The sequence below is a fragment of the Pagrus major genome, chromosome 9, assembly GCF_040436345.1.
Source record: "Pagrus major chromosome 9, Pma_NU_1.0".
In the NCBI taxonomy this organism is placed as follows: Eukaryota; Metazoa; Chordata; class Actinopteri; order Spariformes; family Sparidae; genus Pagrus; species Pagrus major.
Window position 1 is genome coordinate 16,981,279 of NC_133223.1, and position 21,806 is coordinate 17,003,084.

General features: G+C 41.2%; 1 protein-coding gene across 3 annotated transcripts in view; it reads left to right on the plus strand.

Annotated features, from left to right (window-relative positions):
* LOC141002896 (dedicator of cytokinesis protein 9) overlaps window positions 1-21,806 on the plus strand; it is an 89,158-nt gene that overhangs the window by 25,594 nt on the left and 41,758 nt on the right. For all 3 annotated transcript variants that reach the window (XM_073474314.1, XM_073474313.1, XM_073474315.1), the window contains exons 2-3: window positions 12,979-13,095; window positions 19,281-19,370. In XM_073474314.1, coding sequence (XP_073330415.1) covers window positions 12,979-13,095; window positions 19,281-19,370 — 207 coding nt within the window. The remainder of the gene's footprint in view (window positions 1-12,978; window positions 13,096-19,280; window positions 19,371-21,806) is intronic.

Below are 21,806 nucleotides of genomic sequence, written 5' to 3' on the forward strand. Positions count from 1 at the left end.
CTAAATACATCAATGAATAATACAGTTAGTTAGGTGATGATACATATACTTTTAAAAGTATATTGACTGATGGCACTTGAATATTTTCAGTAGCTATAGGTGTGGCTGTAAACTTTTAGCATCAGCTAGCTAACTTTGTAAACATTAGCTATTAAATTGCTTTACCCATTGTTACAACAGTTTTTGAAGTGTAGCTTCAGCTGTTTTGTGATTAATATTAGGCTGCTGTAGGCTAACCCTTACATTTTCTATTCTATATTATTATATTATATTATTTTATATTATATTATTATTATATTTCTATTTTTATGAAGAAAGTAAGCCATAGTGAGGTTGCTAGCTGGAAAGACTGGTAGCTTAGGCTATTGGGTGTGTTTAACATTGGCCAGTGTTTTCAGTTAGCATTAAGCTTGCTAGCCACAGTCCTAAGTTGCTCCACTGATGTCACACACACACACACACACACACACACACACACTAAAATTAGGCTAACTGTTTTAATGATATGATAATAGAATTTTAGCCAGCAGCTAACAAAGATAGCTAGCTAACTCTAATTTAAAGTTCTCAGACACATGCCTCTTAGCCCGCCCTGAGAGATGAAAAGTTGTGGAGCTGAAGAATTACATGAGCTGGTGAAAGATAAACTGAAGTAAAAGTAGAGTTTAACTTAATTTTATCAACTGATTTGAGGTGAAGGAAAAGTCTAAAACTTAATTTACTTAATTTTTATCATGTATCAGAGCTAACCAGCCCATTTCATGATGTGTTCAGTTAATTTTTTGGGTTTTTTTTCAGGACGTTAAAGGATCCACATTTTGTTCTTTAGACACTGACTTTTACTTTCGACATGAATGTCTGAAATTAAGCAGAAGCACCCACTGCCCTCTTTACAGGATGCTGTTTCCCATCACTGTTTGCACCTTTGTAATCCATTAGGCCTGGTTACAAAAATATATAAACCACTACATTTGCCTTTAATTCCTTTTGATTGCAGCAGGTCATTATGACTGGGAATTTAAAACAGAGATGACGGGGTAAAAGGTCAGGCACACACACACAGTCACAAACAAAGCTGTCTGTGGGAGGCTGATATGTACTCTCGAGGCATGGAGTAATTACACAATCTATTTTGGCTGTTTCACTGCTCTGCCTTTTCCTTCCTCATGGAAACTCGCATCTCGTTCTCATCATGAGGTGATCTGCCTTCTCAATTAAGAGTCAGTGATTTGAGATAAAGCATTTGTATGTTGTTGCAATTTAATAGTGTCATGTTTCGATGTTGTTAATATCAAGAATACTTCTTGTATCAACATTCTTTGCTTTCACAAAGGTTCAGTTTCCTTCCTTTATCTCCATGAAGTGTTTGAGGCCAATAGTAATGCTGTGACAGAAGCTCTGAAGTGTCTGTTAGTTTTATCAGAGGAATGTTGTTGCAGGGAAAGGAAGAGAAAGCAGTGACGTGAGCTTGGTCACAGATAAAAGCACCTTTATCTGATGATGAATTGGGAGTAATGCTTCCAACTTAGGCCTGCGGTGGTTTTACTTTCAATGAACCACGGCCAATGAGTCAATTACGCTTTGTTTATAAGTTCCTTGTTTTGGGGAGTTGATTAAATACCTAACCGGGTCTGCTTGTCATCAACCAGAAACTATTTGCAGATTGAATCAGTTTAATAAAGTGAATTACTTGACTAATGCTCACCCTTCGTCCTTGTCTAAGATGCCTTGTGCTCTTTAGCATGTGTGTTTAAGGGTTATTTATTTACCATTTTACAACACAAGGGTTGCAAACAAAACTGAGTTTGAGTCCATTTATGGGTGTACAGTGTGAACAGGAGGGGGCTGAGCACACAGCCCTGGGGGGCTCCATTGTTGAGCACTAAGGTAGAGGAGGTGCGACTACCGATCTGAACTCTCTGGGGTCTGTTTGTGAGAAAGTCGAATATCCAGTTGCGAAGTGTTGTACACAAGCGTATGAAGAGTGTGAAGTTTTCCAGTCACACAGTCTCCAGTGGGTGAGATTGTGTTGAAAGCTGAGTTTGAGTCAACAAAGAACATTCTGATGTAGTTCTTATTATCTAGGTGCATGAAGACTGAGTGGAGGGCAGTGGATAAACATAGCTACTGGTGAGGGTCCAGGCTGGTGAGGATGTTGTCTTTGATGTGCTGGAGAACCAGCAAAGCACTTCATCAGGATGGGGATCAGTGCCACAGGGCGGTAGTCATTAAGACTAGACAGAGCAGGCATATTATCTGGCCCAGCAGCCTTATTTATATTCACTCTCAGCAGGATGGTTTCACAACTAACCAGCATTAACTAGCACCACATACTCACTTTGTTCACGAGCACATCTCTGAGAACATTGACAACCAATAAGATCACTACCCTCCTTGTAGCTTTCCTGTCTTGGCTTAATGGACTCCCAGTAAAACAACAGCACACTTTGCTGGCTACAGGGTAGTTTTTCCTGGTGACTGCTTCCTAATTTTCAGCCGCCCTGACGTTGCTCTCAGGAGGGCTTCAGACGTCAGAGCATTGATATGTTTGTGTGCATGTTTTTGTGTGGTTGTGTTTGTGTGCTCACTTGCTGACTGACAGACTGGACCATTATCTCCAGCACTCAGGCTAATGTACTTAAAAGACATTCTGGCAACTGAAGTTTGATTTTCCCACAGATTAGACAGCAGCATTATTCTTAGTCAATACTGTGAGTTACATTTAAGGTTTGTACTGGTCAATGAAGCTCTCCTGGATTCTCCTCTCTATATCTGTATTAGCCATAAGTGTTGTGACAATCATACCTTTAATTTGTATTGTTGTGTTTTCTGCTGTACAGTTACTGGAGACTTCGTTTTCTAGCTCTGCTCTGTGAAACGACACATGCCTCATGATTACATCCTGTTATTTCTGATGCCATTGTATCCCATATCCTACTGCAGTGATGTTATTAACAGAGTGTCATTATTACCTCCATGTTAAAATCTCATTCTCAGCTCACAGTCCAGTACTCTCTGGGGTACGGACTGAAAACAGGCTGCAGGATGGTGGGTCCTGGTGGGGCTGCCGCTGTAGCATGGCGGCGAGGGGTGGGTCATGTTTTTGTTACATTCCAGGATACACCCTGTTTTGCTTTTGCTGGGAAGGCCGAGTGATTGCATCAATCCCTTGTTATGTAATGAAGGAGCCCAGTCGTAGTTCTGTCCAGGATGAGAATTACAACTTTATAGATGTGGAAAAATAACATCTGTGCGTAAGATTGCACAATAATGACAATAAACTAAATGAAATGAAAGGAAACAACAACTAACAACCCAAATCTGGACGACTATAGACGATAAAGTTCCTCACAGCAGGCTACTTAAACATTTATGACTAATGCCATTCTATATTGAGTCTGACCAGAGTTGCATCAGGGCTCTTATCAAGTGGGATGGAGATTTTAAAGGAGCTTTATTACACTCTGAAACACTCACACGTTGTGCTAATCGAATTTGACCATGCAACAGGACTGTAATTGAATATTATTTGTGTATAGATAACTTTATTGGATTATTGTGCAAGATGATTTGGCGACGTCAATATAAAAATTAATTACTTTGTTGGTCTCTCCTCTAATTAAATGAGTCAGTAATGACGCATTTGAAGCCAACAGAAGTCTGAAATGACTTTAGAGGACAAAACCAGAACCTTTTAACGAATTTCTCTCAAGAAATGACATTCTGCCTGTTTGGTTTGAGAAACGTCAGAACCAGAAGGCAACAGTATCATAATTACATTGTGTAGTCACCAACAGAGTGGGGCAATGTCCACAGTGAAACATCGGGATGGGCGATGACGCCATTGTGTGTCCACTCAGAGTTTCCTTTAGGCAAGAGTTGCTCATTAGCACACCACCGTAGTCATCGCTGGTTCCCACTGTCGCAACGACGGCAACCTGCAACTGTCTCACCTAGCAGAGAAAACTGTCTCCTGGCACCAGCAAAGGGCGTCAGATCAACTCTCACAACCCTGTCTGGTGAGCGTCTGACAAACATCCTTGTGCCGGGGTAAAAAGGTATTTGTCTCCACACCACATGTCAATAACTTGGCCGGCTAGATATACTGAGGAAGCTAAAGTAGGAAAACACTAACACCAACGGCATGATTCAGAGAAACACCACTGCCAACAATTTACCGAAGCGTCTCTGGTTTGCCACACTGGGCAGGTTTATTAAAAGAATAATAAACAGGACATGGAGATGTAACTGTAGTGCATGGAGCAAACAACTCCTACCTTACGGCGAATCCAAGTGGACACACTACTTCTTTGTGCTCTCTGGTGGGGGGCTTTAAATCACAATGTTACGTAGTGCAGGGCTCAGTCGTCTGCCAGCCATCGCCAATGGTCATCAACAATACAATCTCTACTGTCAATTCATTTACACTGAGAACAGGGCATACTCAGCTGTGTTGGAGCAGAATACACTTTTTCCATAACATCCTGTTGGTCTGCCGCTGGCCATTGAAACATTTTGTTGCCCAACACAAGTATTTGTTTTGCCACTAAAAGGGCTCAGTGGGCCTTCCTGCTCAGACTCAAATGCCAACTTACCCCAAAGAAATATATTTGAATTGGTTTCCATGGATAAAACTACCAAGGTCTGACTTAGATTTAAGCACCAAGCTGAAAAATGTGAGCACTGTGCAACAGTAATGTGTTATTTGGAAGTCATGTACCAGGGCTGCAGTGTAGACGGGAAGTCTCTCTGATGTTAGTTATCTCTCCTTGCTGCAGATATGTCTGGGAGAGGAAGTCTGCCTCTGCACAAGCTCAAGATCAAAGGCAAACATCTCGCACTTGTAATGTACCATTACTCTACAACATTAAAGGAAATTTACAACAATGATATTGAGTTATCATTGTAGCCTGTGTGCTTCGGTGTAGCTAATGGATGGTCCACCAAATTGCATTTTCATTGAACAAAAAAGTGTCTGCTGTTGTTCCTGCAGTCTTGTTAGTCAGAATGCAAAAATACTATACTCTGCAGATTAAATTGTGTGACAGTGAACCAGCGTTTAATCATAAATCAGAGCGTGTGATACTGTAAACAAGCATGTGTGTGATTAAAATTGGCCAGAGGATTGTGGTTAGAGGAGGAGGAGTGAGCGTCTAAACTGGAATTCTGGTTATGGCAAACATCCAATGAAATATAGTTTGTGGTTAAGTTATTTTCTTGCCAAATGTGTAGTTTTCTAGATTTACTTTTGAAGGATTTCAATTGTGTGTGTGGCATATTAGCAGAGTGACTGAAGAGCATGCAGGTATCTAAGACAGGAAGTGTATGATGACTCAATCTGCTGCTTTAAACCGACCCCAGAGAGCTGAAATGCCCCCAGGATGACACTCATTAGTAACTCACTCCACTGTGGTTTCAACCTGATGCAGTGGATTAGTTCATATCCCTTAAACACGTTCAGTCCCATCATAAGTCAAGTTATGCTGATCTGGACCTGTGCCAGAGGGCAGTTCACGCCATACTCAGCTTTTACTAATGCTGTCATCAGAATGTGTGTGACAAGAGTGACCTGATCTCGTGTCAAACTCTGTTTTCCCTTCGAATTGTGTTTTGCCCTCAGTGGTTGAGGTGAGGGCTTAGGTTGGGTTCGCCTCAGGGTCAGGAGATCGAGGGTTGGCTGATATTGTTGAAACCAAACCTGGGATGTTTATATATATATATATATATATATATATATATATATATATATATATATATATATATATATATATATATATATATATATATATATATATATATATATAAATAAACATCCCAGGTTTGGTTTCAACTCTCGACCTTTGTTGCATGTCAGACTTAAACATAAATTGATTGCGAAAGTTTGACACTTCTTTGCATGCAGTTGGCATGACAAAAAAACACCCTCCAACTGTAACGCTTAAAAAGTATTTGGTTGCATGTTGTATCTTGTTAGTTTGCAAGCAGCAGGTCGCCTGGGGTTTGAGTCTTATGACATAATGCAAAGCTGGCAACTCCAGATTGAGGACAGGACGTGTGAGGCTGCATGTAGGCACTCGTCCAGCTGTTGTTGTTTGTTAAATAAAAAGAAAAAAAAGAAAAAAAAAGGTTTGGAGTTGTTTGCATGGTTGGAAGGCACTACTGATTGAACTTACTGTAACTATTTCACCCTTTTTCCTCAAGACTTTGAGCTAAGCTAGGCTAACACCAAACATATCCCAAACTTCTCTGTGTGGTTAAAAGACAGAGAAGAAATTAATATTTATTGTCTTATCTGTTTTAGAGTAAGACAGCAGACATGAAGTTGGCTACCTTTCTTCCTAAAATGGACGTGTAATTTCCAAAATGCTTAGGCTATACCTGACATGAACAGTGATGTAGCCACGGTTGACCTAACGCTAATTGAAAACACACTACACCCACCACCTCAACTGTGGTTCATTACAGGATATTACTGTTACTAACATGACTGTGTTTATGGCAAATGCTGTTCATTAGCCACTTTTGGTCGTACAAGCTAGCATGCGCGCTCCACTCATTTATGTGTGAGATCATCACTTTTTCCGTGTACCAAATGCTAAAAGTAGCATGAAAAGGAAAATCCTGAGTAAATATCGCCTAACTAATTAGTTAGCCTAGCAGGCTAATAGGGTTTCTGACTGAACTTTTGTTTTGGACTTTGTAGCTTTCAACACAAACAAGTCAATAATAACACTTCTACTGTTTGGTATTGACATACAAATTAACTGATAACAGCAACAGTAAAATGACCCCATAATTGTGGGCTACTGTAGCCTATGTTGACTATGTTTATAGTGTAGTGTGAGGCCAAAACAAAAGCTGAGATCTGAATATTTCTTAGTGCTCTGTAACAAGTCAACTGTGGTAGTTGGATGCATGGAGTGCAGGAGGAGGTCTATATTAATGTGTTGGTTACAGTCACACATGCAGGCGAATGACCATCACCTGCCGAGGCGAAATTCATATCAAAGTTCACCAAAGTTACAAAGATACAAATGTGCTCGCGATGTTCTCTAATTTAGCACGTGTGATGGTACTCTTAAGGCTGGACTGCAATTCAGGCTAAAACAAATATTTGTTTGTTTTCACTATCAATTAATCTGCCAAATATATTTTATTAATTGATTAGTTTTGTTTAGTCTATGAAATGCTAAAAGAAATGAGTGAAAAAAAATGCTCATCCGAATTTTATGGAGCCCGAGGTGACCTCTTCTAATGTCTTTCTATTGTTTTTTGCCCAACCAGCAGTCCAAAACAAATATTCAGTTTTAACAGCAACTATTTAAAAGGCTAAAAACAGGTTTTACCATTTTACAGTTATGGTTACAGACTCTCTCTTCACTTCCCTACACTTGTATTTTGAGGGTTAAAAAAAAGAAACAAATCACACAATAAACAAAGTTATAAATCGATTTTATTTCTTTTTTTTAAATTCCTATAGATATCGCGATAATATTGTTATCCTGAATTTGTTTGGTTTGTTAACCATGTAGTGAAAAGCTGATGTCGTGACAGCCCTAGTCCGAAGAAACAATTCCAACCAACATCTGTTTGGTTACTGCATATGCGATTCTAGATAGATACGCATTATTGTCATATATGTTGAGAAAAATAGTCTTATTATTGATATTTAAATATTGAATTTACTGATCCCTGTGTGGGGCCCACAGGGGCATGTGACAGTGGGAGTGGAGCAGCTGGAGAGCTGACCTGGCCCCTCCCCCGCCCCTTAAGCTCAGATGCGGGCGTGAAAAGATAACATCCTCCCCTGCTGTGGCTCACTGAGGAATCTGTAGGTCGCGCTCACTCACTCCTAGGTGGGTTGAGTGGGGCTGCGTCGTGCTGGAATGCCCCTCGAGCAGTTGCGTCAACACGCAGCGAGACAGAAGCTGGGCCTAATCTCAAGTCTGTGATTACTAACAGTTTCTATCTCAGCTGCGATCATACAGTGAAGGCGAGCCAGCTGTAAAGACGTGCGTGACTAGTGTTTGACTAATTTTATATACAGCACTTCTGATTCAGAACGAGTTGAATGGTCTGCTCTTCGGTCTTTAGCTGTTAATGTGGGTCAAGATTTGTTGGAGCTACAATCTGATGAGCTCAGTCTGGCAGCTTATCTGTCATGTTCACGTGGAAAATCACTCCCAAATCTCTGCAACTAACCCTGCCCTCGTACTACTTTGCATATTCTTTGAGTGGTTTATTTTCAGATTGAAACACTCATGCGACTGATTTTTTATTATTGTTGCCTCCCTCTCTGTGAGTTTGTTCCTCTTGATAAACTTTAAATCAGCTCTTATTTCAGCTGTCCCGCACAAGGCGTGGACAGTCCCTGACCAGACTGTAATACTTGAGGAATGTGTGTCTTTTGTTTGTCTTTGTCAACCCTGTGTCACCGTGCAGGTGGATAATGTGGGGTCAGATTGCTTCATTGTGTGTGTGGTGTGTGTGTGTGTGTGTGTGTGTGTGAGGGTGTTTAACTCCCCCAGGCTGCACAGCTGAGTGTAGGAGGGGCCATCATCTCCTCAGCCTGGGTGTGAGTCCTCTGCTTTCAGACAGGCAGAGCAGTCTGAGCAGGGAGGGTGTGAGCAGAAGTCTGTGAGAATACAAACTTCTTTCCCAACATCAGGATTTCTCTCCATCGGATATGATCGCTGTCCACTTCTCTTTGGGATCTAGCTCGGAGAAATCTCACCACAGCTGTTGACAATGCAAGGAAGGGCTGGTAAAGCTCCAAAGAAGGAGTTGGTCATTGAAAGTCCACAGCAGTACAGGAGCTTGGCTGCGGCTGAGGCTGAGGTAGACTCGGTGCCACAGGTGGTGGTAAGTCATCCAAGGACTTTATATGAAAGACTTCAAATCTCTGTTGGCTTGTTGTAGCTGATCTGATCTACGAGTACGCCTCACTGTAAAGGTTAACCACAGTCATAAAGCCCCGAAGCAGGTGTCATGTGAGCTTCTGTGCTGGTTCACTTGCCATCTCTTTCATTTCCCACAACTCGCATTCAAAATATGCAGCGTTAGCACCAGGACAAAATGATATTGAACTTTACTGGCACTTAACTACCTGGAGGAAAGCAGCACGCTTAATCTTAAAGGTGACCTCGGCTTGTAAAACATTTTATTTGGATCAAAAGTCAACCCTGATGACAGCCATAACTTCCAGCCCCGCGGTGAAGGAGTCCAGCAGTAGGTTGGATCTGAACAGTTGGTAGCAAGAGATTGAATGTATGAGTTAGTGCAGAGACACACTACACAGCACCATTGTTCATTGCTGTGAGAGGTTGCAGTGATGGGAGGAGTGGGTGCTGCGGCTCAACAGCTGCTAGATCACTGTGGAGAGGGAGTGGAAGAGATGGCTTCATAAGTTTCTGTTTTACGCTGTTTCCAGGCATGACCATCTGTTTGTTGACTCAATTATACAGATGTGGAAGATGTAGCCTGCGTTGTTGTGGTCAGATATATAGGAATTAAGCCCAGAAGCGCCATCATTTTAGTCTATAAGACATGTTTTTAAAAAGTAATTTTCAAGGACTAGTATGACAAAGTTGGGACTAGGACCATCAACTACGGTCAGCACTGTGGGTTGAGGGAGTGACAGTGCTCTTGCTTATTATGTATGTTCGTTTTCTTACTCAGTGCTGAGTGTACTGTGTGGTTGACCACCTTCAGCCACTGACAAAGCAGTGTGAAAGAGCCCAGAGGGGTTCGGAGAAAAACAAAAGTCAGCAGCAACGACGGAATGAGGTTAAGAATCCATCACTGGTGAGAAGAGGGCAGAATCCTCTCAAGAGCTACTTGAAGTATGAGAATCCCTTTTAATCACAGGTGTTTCTGAGTGCAGTTGCTTTTGCCTATCCCCATTTGTTGTTGTGTGAGGGTGTTCACCTCTTACCCCAATGTCCTTTCACCTACAGATGGAGCTGCAACAATTAGCCGATAAATCTATTAGTCCAGTCAAAGAATATTATGTGCCAACCAGTTTGATAATGGATGAGTCAATTTCTTTTCTTTGTCATTTATGATAGTAAATGAAGTGTCTTTGGCAGTAGGCGATTTCTCAGTTTTCAACGGGGGGGATGGACCTGTCTCGTGTCATCCACCCGTGACTAGCTAACTGACTCTTTTGGTTCTTTTGGTTTCAGAGCCATGGTCTGGGTCACAGGTTCTAACTTGAGTCAGAAAAAAGGGTCAATAATACCCCCTTTTGACCAAAGCGAATCAAGTGCTGGTTCTGGGCTGGTGCTAGAGCTGGTTTAAAGTTAGTTCAACCTGTCAAACTTTTAAGAACCGGTTTGCTTTTCCAGGGGCATGAGCGCCACCGTAGAGTCACATCATTCAGTCACTGTATACGTCTCCAGTTTCCCAGCTTTGCTTGGAACAACTATGGCGGACTACACCAACTATTTAGTGTTTAGTGTTGCTCTTGGCTTTGCATGCCTACCTTGGCGTCCTCGGACCACTGTTGCTTCAACTTTTTCTTTATTCTCCCATGGATATGTTGGATCACGCTACACCAGCTCTGGTTTTTAGAATTGAGGGTCATAAGCAGTTTTACTTGGTCCTTGGTCATGATAACCCCGCCCTCAGCCTCTGACGTAAGCAGTTCTTTGTTCTGGACCAGCAGAGTGTTGGTGCCACTCTGGAAGCAGTTTTCTTGGCTGAGAGCCAGTTCTCTGGCTGTCATAATGCAAAGAACCGGTTCAAGATTAGGCACTGGTCCGAACCAGCACCTGAACAGACAGGTATAAATCAGGCAGACTACATTAACATGTTCAACTAAACAGCCCCTCTGCCCCTGCCCTCACTCTGCTAGTAGAGAATGGACAAAGGGGACGGCATCCCAAGTCATCTCCCCTCAAATCACCTGCTGGTCTTTTGGTTTTGGACTGTTGGTTTGACAAAAGAAGCAATTTGAAGCATCACTATTACAACTGTGATGAGCAGTTTCCACATTTTTCTGACATTTTATAGGCCAAACAATTAGTTGTGAAAGTAATCAGCAGAATGATCGATAATTAAAATGATCTTTAGTTGCCCTACTTGCAGAGCATGTTCTGTAATTACTTGGTTTATCTACAGACATGTTTTTGTTCTCCTGAGATGCTAGTACACAATGACAATGCAGCTGTGTATGTCTGGCATTCTTAAGGTTTACTGTCTGGTACAGACCAGCTGTGTATAGAGATGTAGAGATTTGCCTCAAGCGAGACACCAATATGAACATGAACACACACACACCTTATATCTCTCCCTGTCTTTAATTCCTTCCTGACATACCTGTCCTGTCAATCTCATCACGTTGTCTCTCTCATGGAGAGAATACAAAAAGTGTGTTGAAATAGTTTGACTGCATTTTATCATAACTACCTTTGTGTTACGCTCAGATAAAGCTGTGAAGAAGCAGTTGATATGTTCACAACCTGCTTCAGCTGGCAGACATGGTGGCACCGTTGCTGCTCTGCTATCCCCTCCTTATCCTTGAAATCGATTCAAGGTCCTGCCCCCCTCTGTGTGAGCCACACTCTGTTATTAACAAGGTTGCTAGCAACATGTATTTAAGCAGGTCAATATCCATGACTCTCCCTCTGAGATCATGCTAGTATTATCAGTCCCAGATGTGGAGGCGAACATGCGAGCCGTGCTGTCTCTCAGCCCTGAAGTCTGAAGCGATGTGTCACTCTGGCTGCCGTCTCTCTGGCTGTGAGATTTATCCTCCTGTCCCATCAGCTACAAGTGTTGACAGCTTACTCTCCGTCTAATGGCTACTGCATCTTTGCAGTGCATAAGCTCTCTCCAGCCTCGGCCACTGGAGTTTAGTGGGTCAATACATGAACATTATGCAGACCCTATGATTGGATGCACCATAAATCTATAATCACCTTTTTGATAACATAGCCACATCTGCTCTTGAGACTTCGCCACAACACACTGACTTCTGATTAGGGATTCTTGTCAAGTGCACTACAAGTAAAAGCTGATGATGGAGGTTTGTTTGTTCAAAGCTGTAGAGGATAATTGTGTTGTATGTAGTGATTGTTATTGAAGTGGAGTGTAATTGTTTCCTTGACAGGCATGTCACGCGTGTTTGCTCTCACGGAGGGATAAGCTCGTCAGGACCTTCCCACTGCTGAGGCGGATGCATTTTCTGTGGGCAGATGGAGCCCTGATAGACGTAGCGTAGCGTATCTAACAGATAGCATGTGTTGGTGAAGCCCAGTGTGATAGCACAGCAAGACAGATCACTCATATGCAATGTAGAGGCCCGCCAGTGCATAGCATCATCCCTGCTCTTGTGCACAGTTATAGGTTTCATTTGGTGGATTTGGCTTGGAGAGTCTCTAGGCCTGGACTTAAAATATCAGTTTTTCTTTTATTGCTTTTCTTTTTAAGAAAGGTTTTTGTAGTCAACCAGATCATCTAACTTTGTAACAATGAAATACTTTCAATATCTTTCTTCTCAATTCCTCTTGTTTTGGTGAATTTTGCCTGGTGAAGGTGTAAAGGATTTTGCGTGCATACTGTGGGATCAGTTATATAATTACTGCCAACTATGAACCGCAGCATCCTCGGTTCACGTCGAATGTCATTACCCATCTTTCTTCCTCTTCATTTCCTGTCATCTCTTGACTGGATCTATCTAATAAAAGCATAAAAAATGCAAAAAAAATAAATCAAATATGAGCAAAAACTTGATACACAATACTTGAATTTATTAAAGAAAGTTTCTTACCATCAACCAAACACTTACTTTTGTCCACCATGTTTCTGCGAATATGACATAAAAATTGGGAATTTGTGTACCAACATTTTTGCTGACTTTTCAAGTTGTGCCCACTTGAGGGGGCTGCCATGTGAATGCGTTACTAGTGTCACATATTTAGTTGTGAACTTGCATCAAATGTCCCACTAACACCGTGCTTCCTCTGTGTTCTCCAGGTGAAACCAAAGGTGATCGAACCGCTCGACTATGAAAATGTGCTGGTGCAGAGGAAGACACAGATCCTCAGTGATGTCCTCAGGGACATGCTGCAGTTCCCTCTGGAGGACTTTGAGGTGAGCTTCATGCCTGTTTCATGAACGTTTGCCAGGCAGAACACGTCACATCTGCATTTGAAAAACTGGCGCAAAAAGCCTTACTGCAATAAATCTGGCTGTGGGTATTGTAACAGGGATTATTATGGTGAGGAGGAGTAAGATTTTAACCATTGAAGTGGTGTTGGTATGAAGTATAGGGTGTGGTAACACTGCCAGGGTTAGGGCTTTGATTTTCCAGTGGGGCTACTAATGAAACTGCGTGGAAAGTGAGGTAAAAATATCCAATAAAAATAATGCACGGTAATGGTCGACTGAGGAGTTATATTTACACTGTAAGTCATTAAAAAGTGCTCCATACCCACACAAGGTCACACCATTTATTGTCATCTGTCCAACATCATTATTGACCCACCCACTTGCATGTTTTCTTTGTTGTATTTATTTGGCTTTTGCGGCCTTTTCCTTCGTCCCTGGCGTGGCCGCTGTTGGGAGTGCTGGGTGGGGTCGTTCACAGAGGCTTTCTCTTTGTTTACATCCTTCCGTACTGTAGCAAGAGAGGGGTCAGGGGCCATCTGTTTAATTGGCTCATTCTGTCTCCGATGTTGTGACAGAGCGAGTGTTATCTCCAGCCACATTGTACAGGACGTACGCTTCTTTCACACTTTCCACGGTGAGGATGGAAAATCTAAAATGGAAATCTGGCCCAGAGCTGGTACTTCAGGAAATGAGACTTCTTTGTGTCCTTACCAACAGCAGCAATGACATGTGCAGTATATCCTCAAATCTGACCCTGCCACTCTGTCTCACGATCCTGTGGAAATTTTATAGAGTCTGGGATTTTACTGTTATAGCTCTCGTTTCAGTGAGAGAAGTCTTTGTTTCACTAACCATGATGACTTTAACATCTTTTGTCTGAATGCCTACACTGCAGAATAAGACAGTGCAAACAAGAATGATTTTGATGATTCATATACTTTCACAAATGTTGTCTAAAGTTACTGTTTATTGTTTCATGTGAGTGTAAAATAGTTTCCTCTCAAGCCCCTTTCTCACCTGCACTTTAACGTGTCATTGTCATGTGGGTAGATGACATTTAATCGATTTTCCATGTAAGACACTGAGGACAAAAATATTTCACCACAACTCTAATGGGAGTAAAATTCCCAGGTAGTGTGCTTTTATTTTGAAGGAAGTTGGAAGAAAAATGCTTTGTTGGAAAAGCCCAAGATTCAAAAGATGGAAGAAAATTAGAGAAACAGTTTTCCTTAAAAAATATAACATTTCTGCTGCATCACTACAGTCTTTTAAAATTTCAAATTTAGGGGTTAAATTGATATGTTTGTGTAGATGGGAAGCCCTGATGGCTAAGGGATAGACCCAGAATAGACCCCATCAACTTTTGGTGCAGATCTGGATAAAGGGACGGATCCAGGAATTTTTCTAACTTTCTTTAAAACTGCTGTAAGATAACTTTTGCGGTTAGCAATCCCCTCCCTCCTCTTTACGTCACTATACTTGCACAACTTATTTTTTTCAAAGCAGCTCTCTTTGACTCTTTCTTTTCCTCAAGTGTTTTTTATTGCTTGGCTTGTTTGCTAGTATAAGCCATCCCTGCGAGCGCTGGAATTGACTTTCCCTCTTCTGCCATTACCAGTAAACAAGAGGACCCTAAAACGACCCTACCCTCTGTACATTCACCTGCAGACAGGACCGCCTCTTTATGGAGCTCTCTGTCCTGATTGGATAAAGTGGACAGAGATACCAGAAAACGCTCTATAACAGTGATTACTGTTGGAGTACAGAGCTATTTAACACTAATGTTAATAAGAAATTACCACTTACAGCATCTTTAACATTGTAAGATAGGGCAAAAGTGAATTATGGTTAAGCAGTTGTGGGTGGTTTAAAAAAAATCACCAGACTTTTCCAATCAATCTGTCCTTTCAAAGCATTACCATGCAACAATAACAGAGTTTTGATGATGCATCTGAACAACATTTGATTTACAAGAGAGCTGCAACAACTGGTCAATTAATCTATTCACTGATTGAAATTAATTGACAACTATTTTGATAATTGTTCCAGTCATTTTTCAAGCAAAGATGTCAAACATTTGTTGGTTCCAGCTTCTAAAATAAGGATTTGCTGCTTTTCTTTGTCATTTATGTAAGAGTCTTTGGGTTTGGGACTTTTTGACAAAAGATGCCATTTGAAGACGTTCAAGAGGCTCTGGGAAAGTGTGATGAGCATCCTTTCCAATTTTGAAAAATATTATAGACTCAACGATTCATCAATTTACAAAAATGCATTAGTTGCAGCCCTGATCTGTGTATATGGCATGACCTATCATGTGAGAACAAACTCACAAAAACTTGGTGGTGGGAACAAATAACCCTAAGCCCTAGTTACTTCACAGTACAAACTGTCATTACTGCAGGTGGCTCTGTGGAACAGAATAAAAGTAAAAAAGTCAGTGTTTCTAATTTTGGGTTTGGCTCTGTATAAAGCCAGGGCTTGTTACAGTTTACAAAGGCCTGGCAGCTGGGTCCTCAGTGACAGTGAGCCAGCCTTGACTTTGTCTTCTCTTGTATCATACTCCTCCAGCCTGCTGCTATGAACATAACATACCAGCTTTAGATACAAACAGCACGTTGTCAAGGGCTGACAGGTGATTCTGTCTGAAAAAAAAAAACCCACCACAGGCAGCACAGTGATTGAACCGAACATCTGTTTCGACCTCCGCAAACTCTTGTTCAAGCAAGGTTTCAATCAGCTTCTGTGTCAAGGCCCTTTGCGGTGCTTTTAGTGAAAGGAGGTACGGCCAGTGTGTATTCATACAGAAACCTCAATAGGCATAGAGACAAGTAGTGGAAGATAGATCAAGGCCAAACGAGGCAGAACAAGTTCTCGGTCTGTGTTGTTATTTTTGTATAAATCCTGTTTTGGCTGATCCTCTGTAATAGAAACCACTATCAGGTCTCTGCTTTATCTTATCCCCACTGCCACATCAAACATCATGTGTTGGTACTGGTCTGATGTGAGCCAGTGTTTATATCATCTCCATCTGTTTTTGATCTGAAGCTGTTGGCACAAGGCAGTTCTGTGTAGGTCTGTCTCTCTGCGAGGTTTCTGGAGAAATTTGTCGAGGATTACCAGGAGGGGGCCCTTCCTTCCTTCTTCTCCTCAATTTGAGGTATACTTTAGGTCCACGCCCATCCCCGCTGTAAAGCCGACAGATAAAGACATCACTCTTTTTACTTCAACCACTTCAGTTTCCAAGGGTTATTCAGTAGTTAGAGTTAGAGTTTGCATGTTCTCCCCTTGCTGTCCTGAGTTTACTCCGGGTCCTCTGGTTTCCTTCCACATTCAAAATACATGCTGTTCAACTGTGAGCTCTAAATTATCAACAAATCTGGATTCAATCTGCACTTCCATTAATGCTGATTACCTGAAATTAATGTCTGTGCAATTTTTGTCACAATTTCTTACCAGAGGTAGAATGACAGTGAGATTCAGAAGGCTTTCTCTGGAAAGGTTTGTTAAGTTAAAGGTAAAAGAGTCAGTTGGTCTCCAGCAAATCTAATTCAAACAATAGATGTATGTAATTCTCTCAATCGCTCCAGTGTTAGTTCAAAAAAAGGTAAAAAATAAAAAGGAGAAAATAATTGGTAGTCTAATGTCCTTGTTGACAATATAAAAATATAGAATATTAACGGCCTTATGTTAACGGCCTCAGTGCTGAAGTGGTAATGTCTAGAGGCACACTGGTTTCAGGTTCAGCTGAGGAAGGAGAATGATTTTCCAAATAAAATGTTGATGGAGTCGTGCTGAGTGCAGCTTCATCCCATGCTAATTTTGGGCTCATTTCACCAGAGAATCCCTCAGTTCTCCCTGGCGACTTGTAGCCCAATTAAAAGTTTCCTGTTGCCCACTTCCTGGCTCCCTCTTACCTCCATGTCTGTTTATTTCTGCTGCTTGGATTGGAAAGATTGTCATCTCCCCAGCAGGAAACCTGGCTAGTAGAGAGGAAGGGGAGACTTCAGGTTCACAAACGCGAGCCAGTGTGGAATTTGTCGTAGCTGACACAACGAGCTTCTCGGTCAAATGCAAGGTCATTTAGAGGAACAGTGTCAAATGTCAATCTAGGCGTTGAGTTAGACACAAAACTGCTGGTGTCTGTGTATCATTCATCTGATATTATGTTGAAAATCCAAAATCATAAATTGAAAAAAATATTTCATTATTTGTTTATGAATGTGATACAAAACAACAAATAACGCTTTGTTTTTCGTACTTTTGTTTTTATGCTAAGATATAAGACATATTTTGGCTCAAAGCAACCTTTATTCTAATAAAATGTGTTGGGAAAAGATAATCTAGGTTTTGTCTGCATCCCTCACATCACAGAAAACGCAGCGCTCACAGTCAGAGCTGTGACTCTCACAAAGCCCAGATTCACTTGTTTCCTTTTACCTCAGTCAGCTGAACTGTTATCACTTAATGGTTGTATTTATATTTCACTCTTGCTTGCAGGGATTATGTGTGGTCAAATGCACTTTATTTTTTAAATAGAATTAATCCTCCTGCCAAGACCTGATGGTGATGTTGATGCACGTTGCGGCATTTCACTCAGGGCAAGTATGACGGTGCTCCAGCTTTCAGACTGCTGCTTGTAAAAGCACTGAAACTAAAACTGATCTAATGAAAGTATAAGATAGACTATATATCTGTGTGTATATATATATATACATATATATATATATATATATATATATATATATATATATATATATATATATATATATATATATATATATATATATATATATATATATATATACTTCATCCCACCTTCTCCTTCACACCTTCACAGCTTACTTCTTATGATAGTAGTTTTGAGTTGAGTTTTTATGAATGTGAGTCGAGAAAGGAAATGTGAAGTTTGTGTTTGGATATATTTTTTGGCCACACTTTCTTTCTTTGAGGCGAGTTCTCTTGTGTTCTGTTTCTTGTTCTCTAAATCGAGGCCAAATTTCAGGAGAGGGCCCTAGAAGTTGCTGTCGTAAGGGAATCAAATAATGAGATATTGTAATTCAAACTCGACTCTGAGGGGGAGGTTGAAATATGGGTTACATTTCTAACGGGGATGAATTTCTTATAATCTTTATTAAAGATAACGGTGTGTGTCCTATATATCAGTGTCAAAGTCGATGTTCTCACAGTGATGCTTTGTCAAGGAAAGCTACTGAGTTATTCTGTATATTATGCAGAAAGAATTAATTAGAAATAAAGGATAAATGTTTGACACTGCCTAAAATGCTTGAATCAGTATCGAGCGAGTACCGTTGTTGGGTCACAGTAATATTTAATTTTAAGCAGTAACGGAGTTATATAACGTGTTTCTAATATGATTTGTTGTCATATTATTACAGTTACTAAATCCGGTGGTACCACCACAGGTGCACTATGTAGTATTGGGGAAGAAATTTTAATCAGAAGAGAAAGATTCCAGATTTTTTTTATATGGCTGATACACAAAGTTCAGGTATCGGTGTCGGTACACGGGATAAATGGTATCGAAACATCTCTGGCCTTCCAACAAGCTAAAATAAGAAGGTGAACATGATAAACATTACACTTGCTAGATATTTGCTTGTTAGCATTGTCATTTTGAGCATGTTAGCATGCTGACTATTAAGAGAGTACAGCTACCATGGCTGTCAACACTTAGTGTTGTATAAGTGATTACTCCGAAAGCATAGCTTTGACTTCGTTCAGCTGTGAAACTGCTGTTTGGCTCCAGTACATGGTGAACCTGTTGGTCATTAGCGAAAGGCTTAAACGAAGCTTTAGAGGTGCTGAGATGCTGATTACTGAGAGTACGCCGTCTGTACAACAGTGGCAGACAGCCAGGCTAAGGGTGTGTCTCTGGGTCCTGGAGTTGAAAGCATCCTGCCTCCATCACAAGCTGCCCCTTTGAACCCTCACAAACACATCAGTCTTTTCTCAAACATACAATAATATTTAAAGGAACACCCCGAGCAACTGTGTCCAGCTGAGACCACAAACTGTAGCACTGGGTGAAGGTGTCCAGCTTGAGCAATGTATTCCATGTTTTGTTTCAATTTTACAATGTTTTCATGTTTGCTGTAATTTCTCTGTTCTGTTTCTCTCGTTGAATTAACTGCTGCTCTGTTCTACAGATTTCAACTTTGAGGCGGCAAGGGAGGACGCTCTACCCTACAGTGCCTGAAAATGCAGAGAGGGAGGCCCAGAGTCTGTTTGTCCAAGAGGTAAACTGTTTAAAATGCCCTGAAAGCATATTTTCTTAATCAGCTACTTTGCGTAAATTCAAGCCAAAGTTGGAACAGTTTGGGTTATTTCACAAGAGATTTCTGCATTTGTTGTTTTGTCTTGGCTTTTCTCACTGGTTTGAAGTGTGGAGGGCTCAGAGTAGTTGGAAGAAAGTGTTGTGTAAATGTTGTGTATTCAACTTGATGAAGGTTCTCAGTCATCCAGGTCCTGGTAATTCTAAGTGCTGTATCATAGGCAACTGGACGTGTTTCAGTTTCTTGAAGATGTTTCACCTGTCATCCAAGAGGCTTCTTCAGTTCTTCAGTCATGTATTTAAATGCACCAATGAAACTGAGGCCAGACCAATGTCAATCAAATCTGAACAAACCACACCCATGCCGTTCTGATGAAGCAGCTCTTTGAGTTCCCATGAAATGGGGTGCGATTTGCTTTGGCATACTTGCGTGTTTTCTGTAAAAACATGCAGCAGCCAATAGCATGAATGTAGGTCATGCCCCACCCCAACCCCTTACCACCAAGTCGCCAATATCGCTTCTCTCCAGGATTGCCAGCTTCGCTTCCAGCAAATAGGATCACTAACCGAGCTAACCAGCCAACGTTACATTTAGCAACAGTTAATGCTTACTTTAGCAACAAAGCTACCAGTATCTGTCTACCAGGAGACTCCATAAATCACCTCGGTACTGTTATTGGCCTCGTCGTCATCCTCAGAGGCCACTTACGGCCATGGTCCGAAGGTGTTCATTGAGAAGCTGCTAGTTATCAGAACATTTGTTAGCAGGTAACTTTACCAAAACAGTAAAGCTATCTTACCAGAGTTGCTCAAGGCAGAGCAGCCCGAGGGCAGCAGAGGGAAAACCAGAACATATTTTCCCCAACATGACCCAGTTTAACCCAAATCACTGAATAAAGTAACACTCTGCTCTGGTGGGGTTCCTCTTCATATACATCCATGGCAGCATCATTAAATAAAGAAAGCATTTATTGGACGAAAGATGTATATACGCCCCAGAGTGCAGGATGAGTCATCAACATTTTTAATGATTTTCCAGGAAGTTACAAACACTAAACTACCATTAAAAATACCTTCAAAACAAATGTTCACCGTTTACAGTTTATTTAATTGTAGAATGTCTGGTGGCGCTAAGTACAAAGTCTGGCACAAGAGGTTAGGAAGTGGCTAGAGATGTTTATCACTTGTCCGTAAACCACACAGACACTAATGCGAGTCACTGCCAATTTGTGACCTAATATTAGACAGCACGTCACAGCACATCAGGAAGTGGTCTGTAGAGGCTGTTGTGTAAGTGGTATCTGGGCTCATTACAGATCATTACTGGAAGCAGCTGGACTGTTTCTACTGTTTTTCCTCAGTTATATCTATTTATGCCAGGGGACGATGGAATGATAAAGTGCATTTCATTTCTAAAGTCCACAAGTAAATCAAACTCTGTTGGTTTATAGTGCTGTCTGTCTTCAACATGCCTGCTGTCACACAGTTCAGAATGAGCCAGAACAAGTTCTTAACAACACACACTGAAATGTGTTTGTTTAGTAAATTAGTTGCAGTTGAACCAATTTAAATTCAATTCAATTCAATTCAAAGGGGGCTTTATTGGCACGAAAGTTTAACAACAATTTTGCCAAAGCATCTGTCCAAACACTTGGACAGAACACAACAAATAACAACACAAACACAACACCTAACCTATGAAATGCTAATTTTGAATTATTTTCAGTTGATGCTGATAAAATGATGAATTATGGCTACAAAAGGGGAATGTAAATGCCTCTGAGCTTCACAGTGATTTACCCTCCTGCCCATGCTCACTGTTCTGACTGTCTTTTTAAAGCCAGAGACCAACTGCTTGCCGACTGTTCGCCTTTCAGGTCAGAGGTCAGTGTTCTGAAGTCAAAACGATACTAAAACTCCCGGTCGAGTGCTGTGTGACATCACCAGGACAGCTGTGTGGATCAGCGCAGCAGGAGCCTCGCTCCGTTTCCGATCGCTCTCCTGATCAGGTTGCACTTCGTCTCCCTGATGGGGCAGTTCTTGTAAACGGCACGTAGTTCTGCAAAATAGATACCAGCGAGCTGATCCGATCACTGACTAACAATGAACAGATGTCTCCTTTCCACAGAAAGGGAGATAGAGATACACTCCCTACCAGTTTGAACTGGTGGGTGTTGGTTTGACTGAGGTGGCGTGTGAACACTCATCATTCGCTCCTTTTCCCTCAGGGATTTCACTGAACAGAGGCTTTAATTGTTGCTCAAAACAACCATCATATTGTGATTGTGCTTAGGATTTATTAAAGTTATACTGTGTGAAAATAATTTGTCAGTCACTGCATTTTGATCTCAAGAACAATTCAGCTCTTAATTCTTTTACAGTATCTCATGTTGTGGACAGG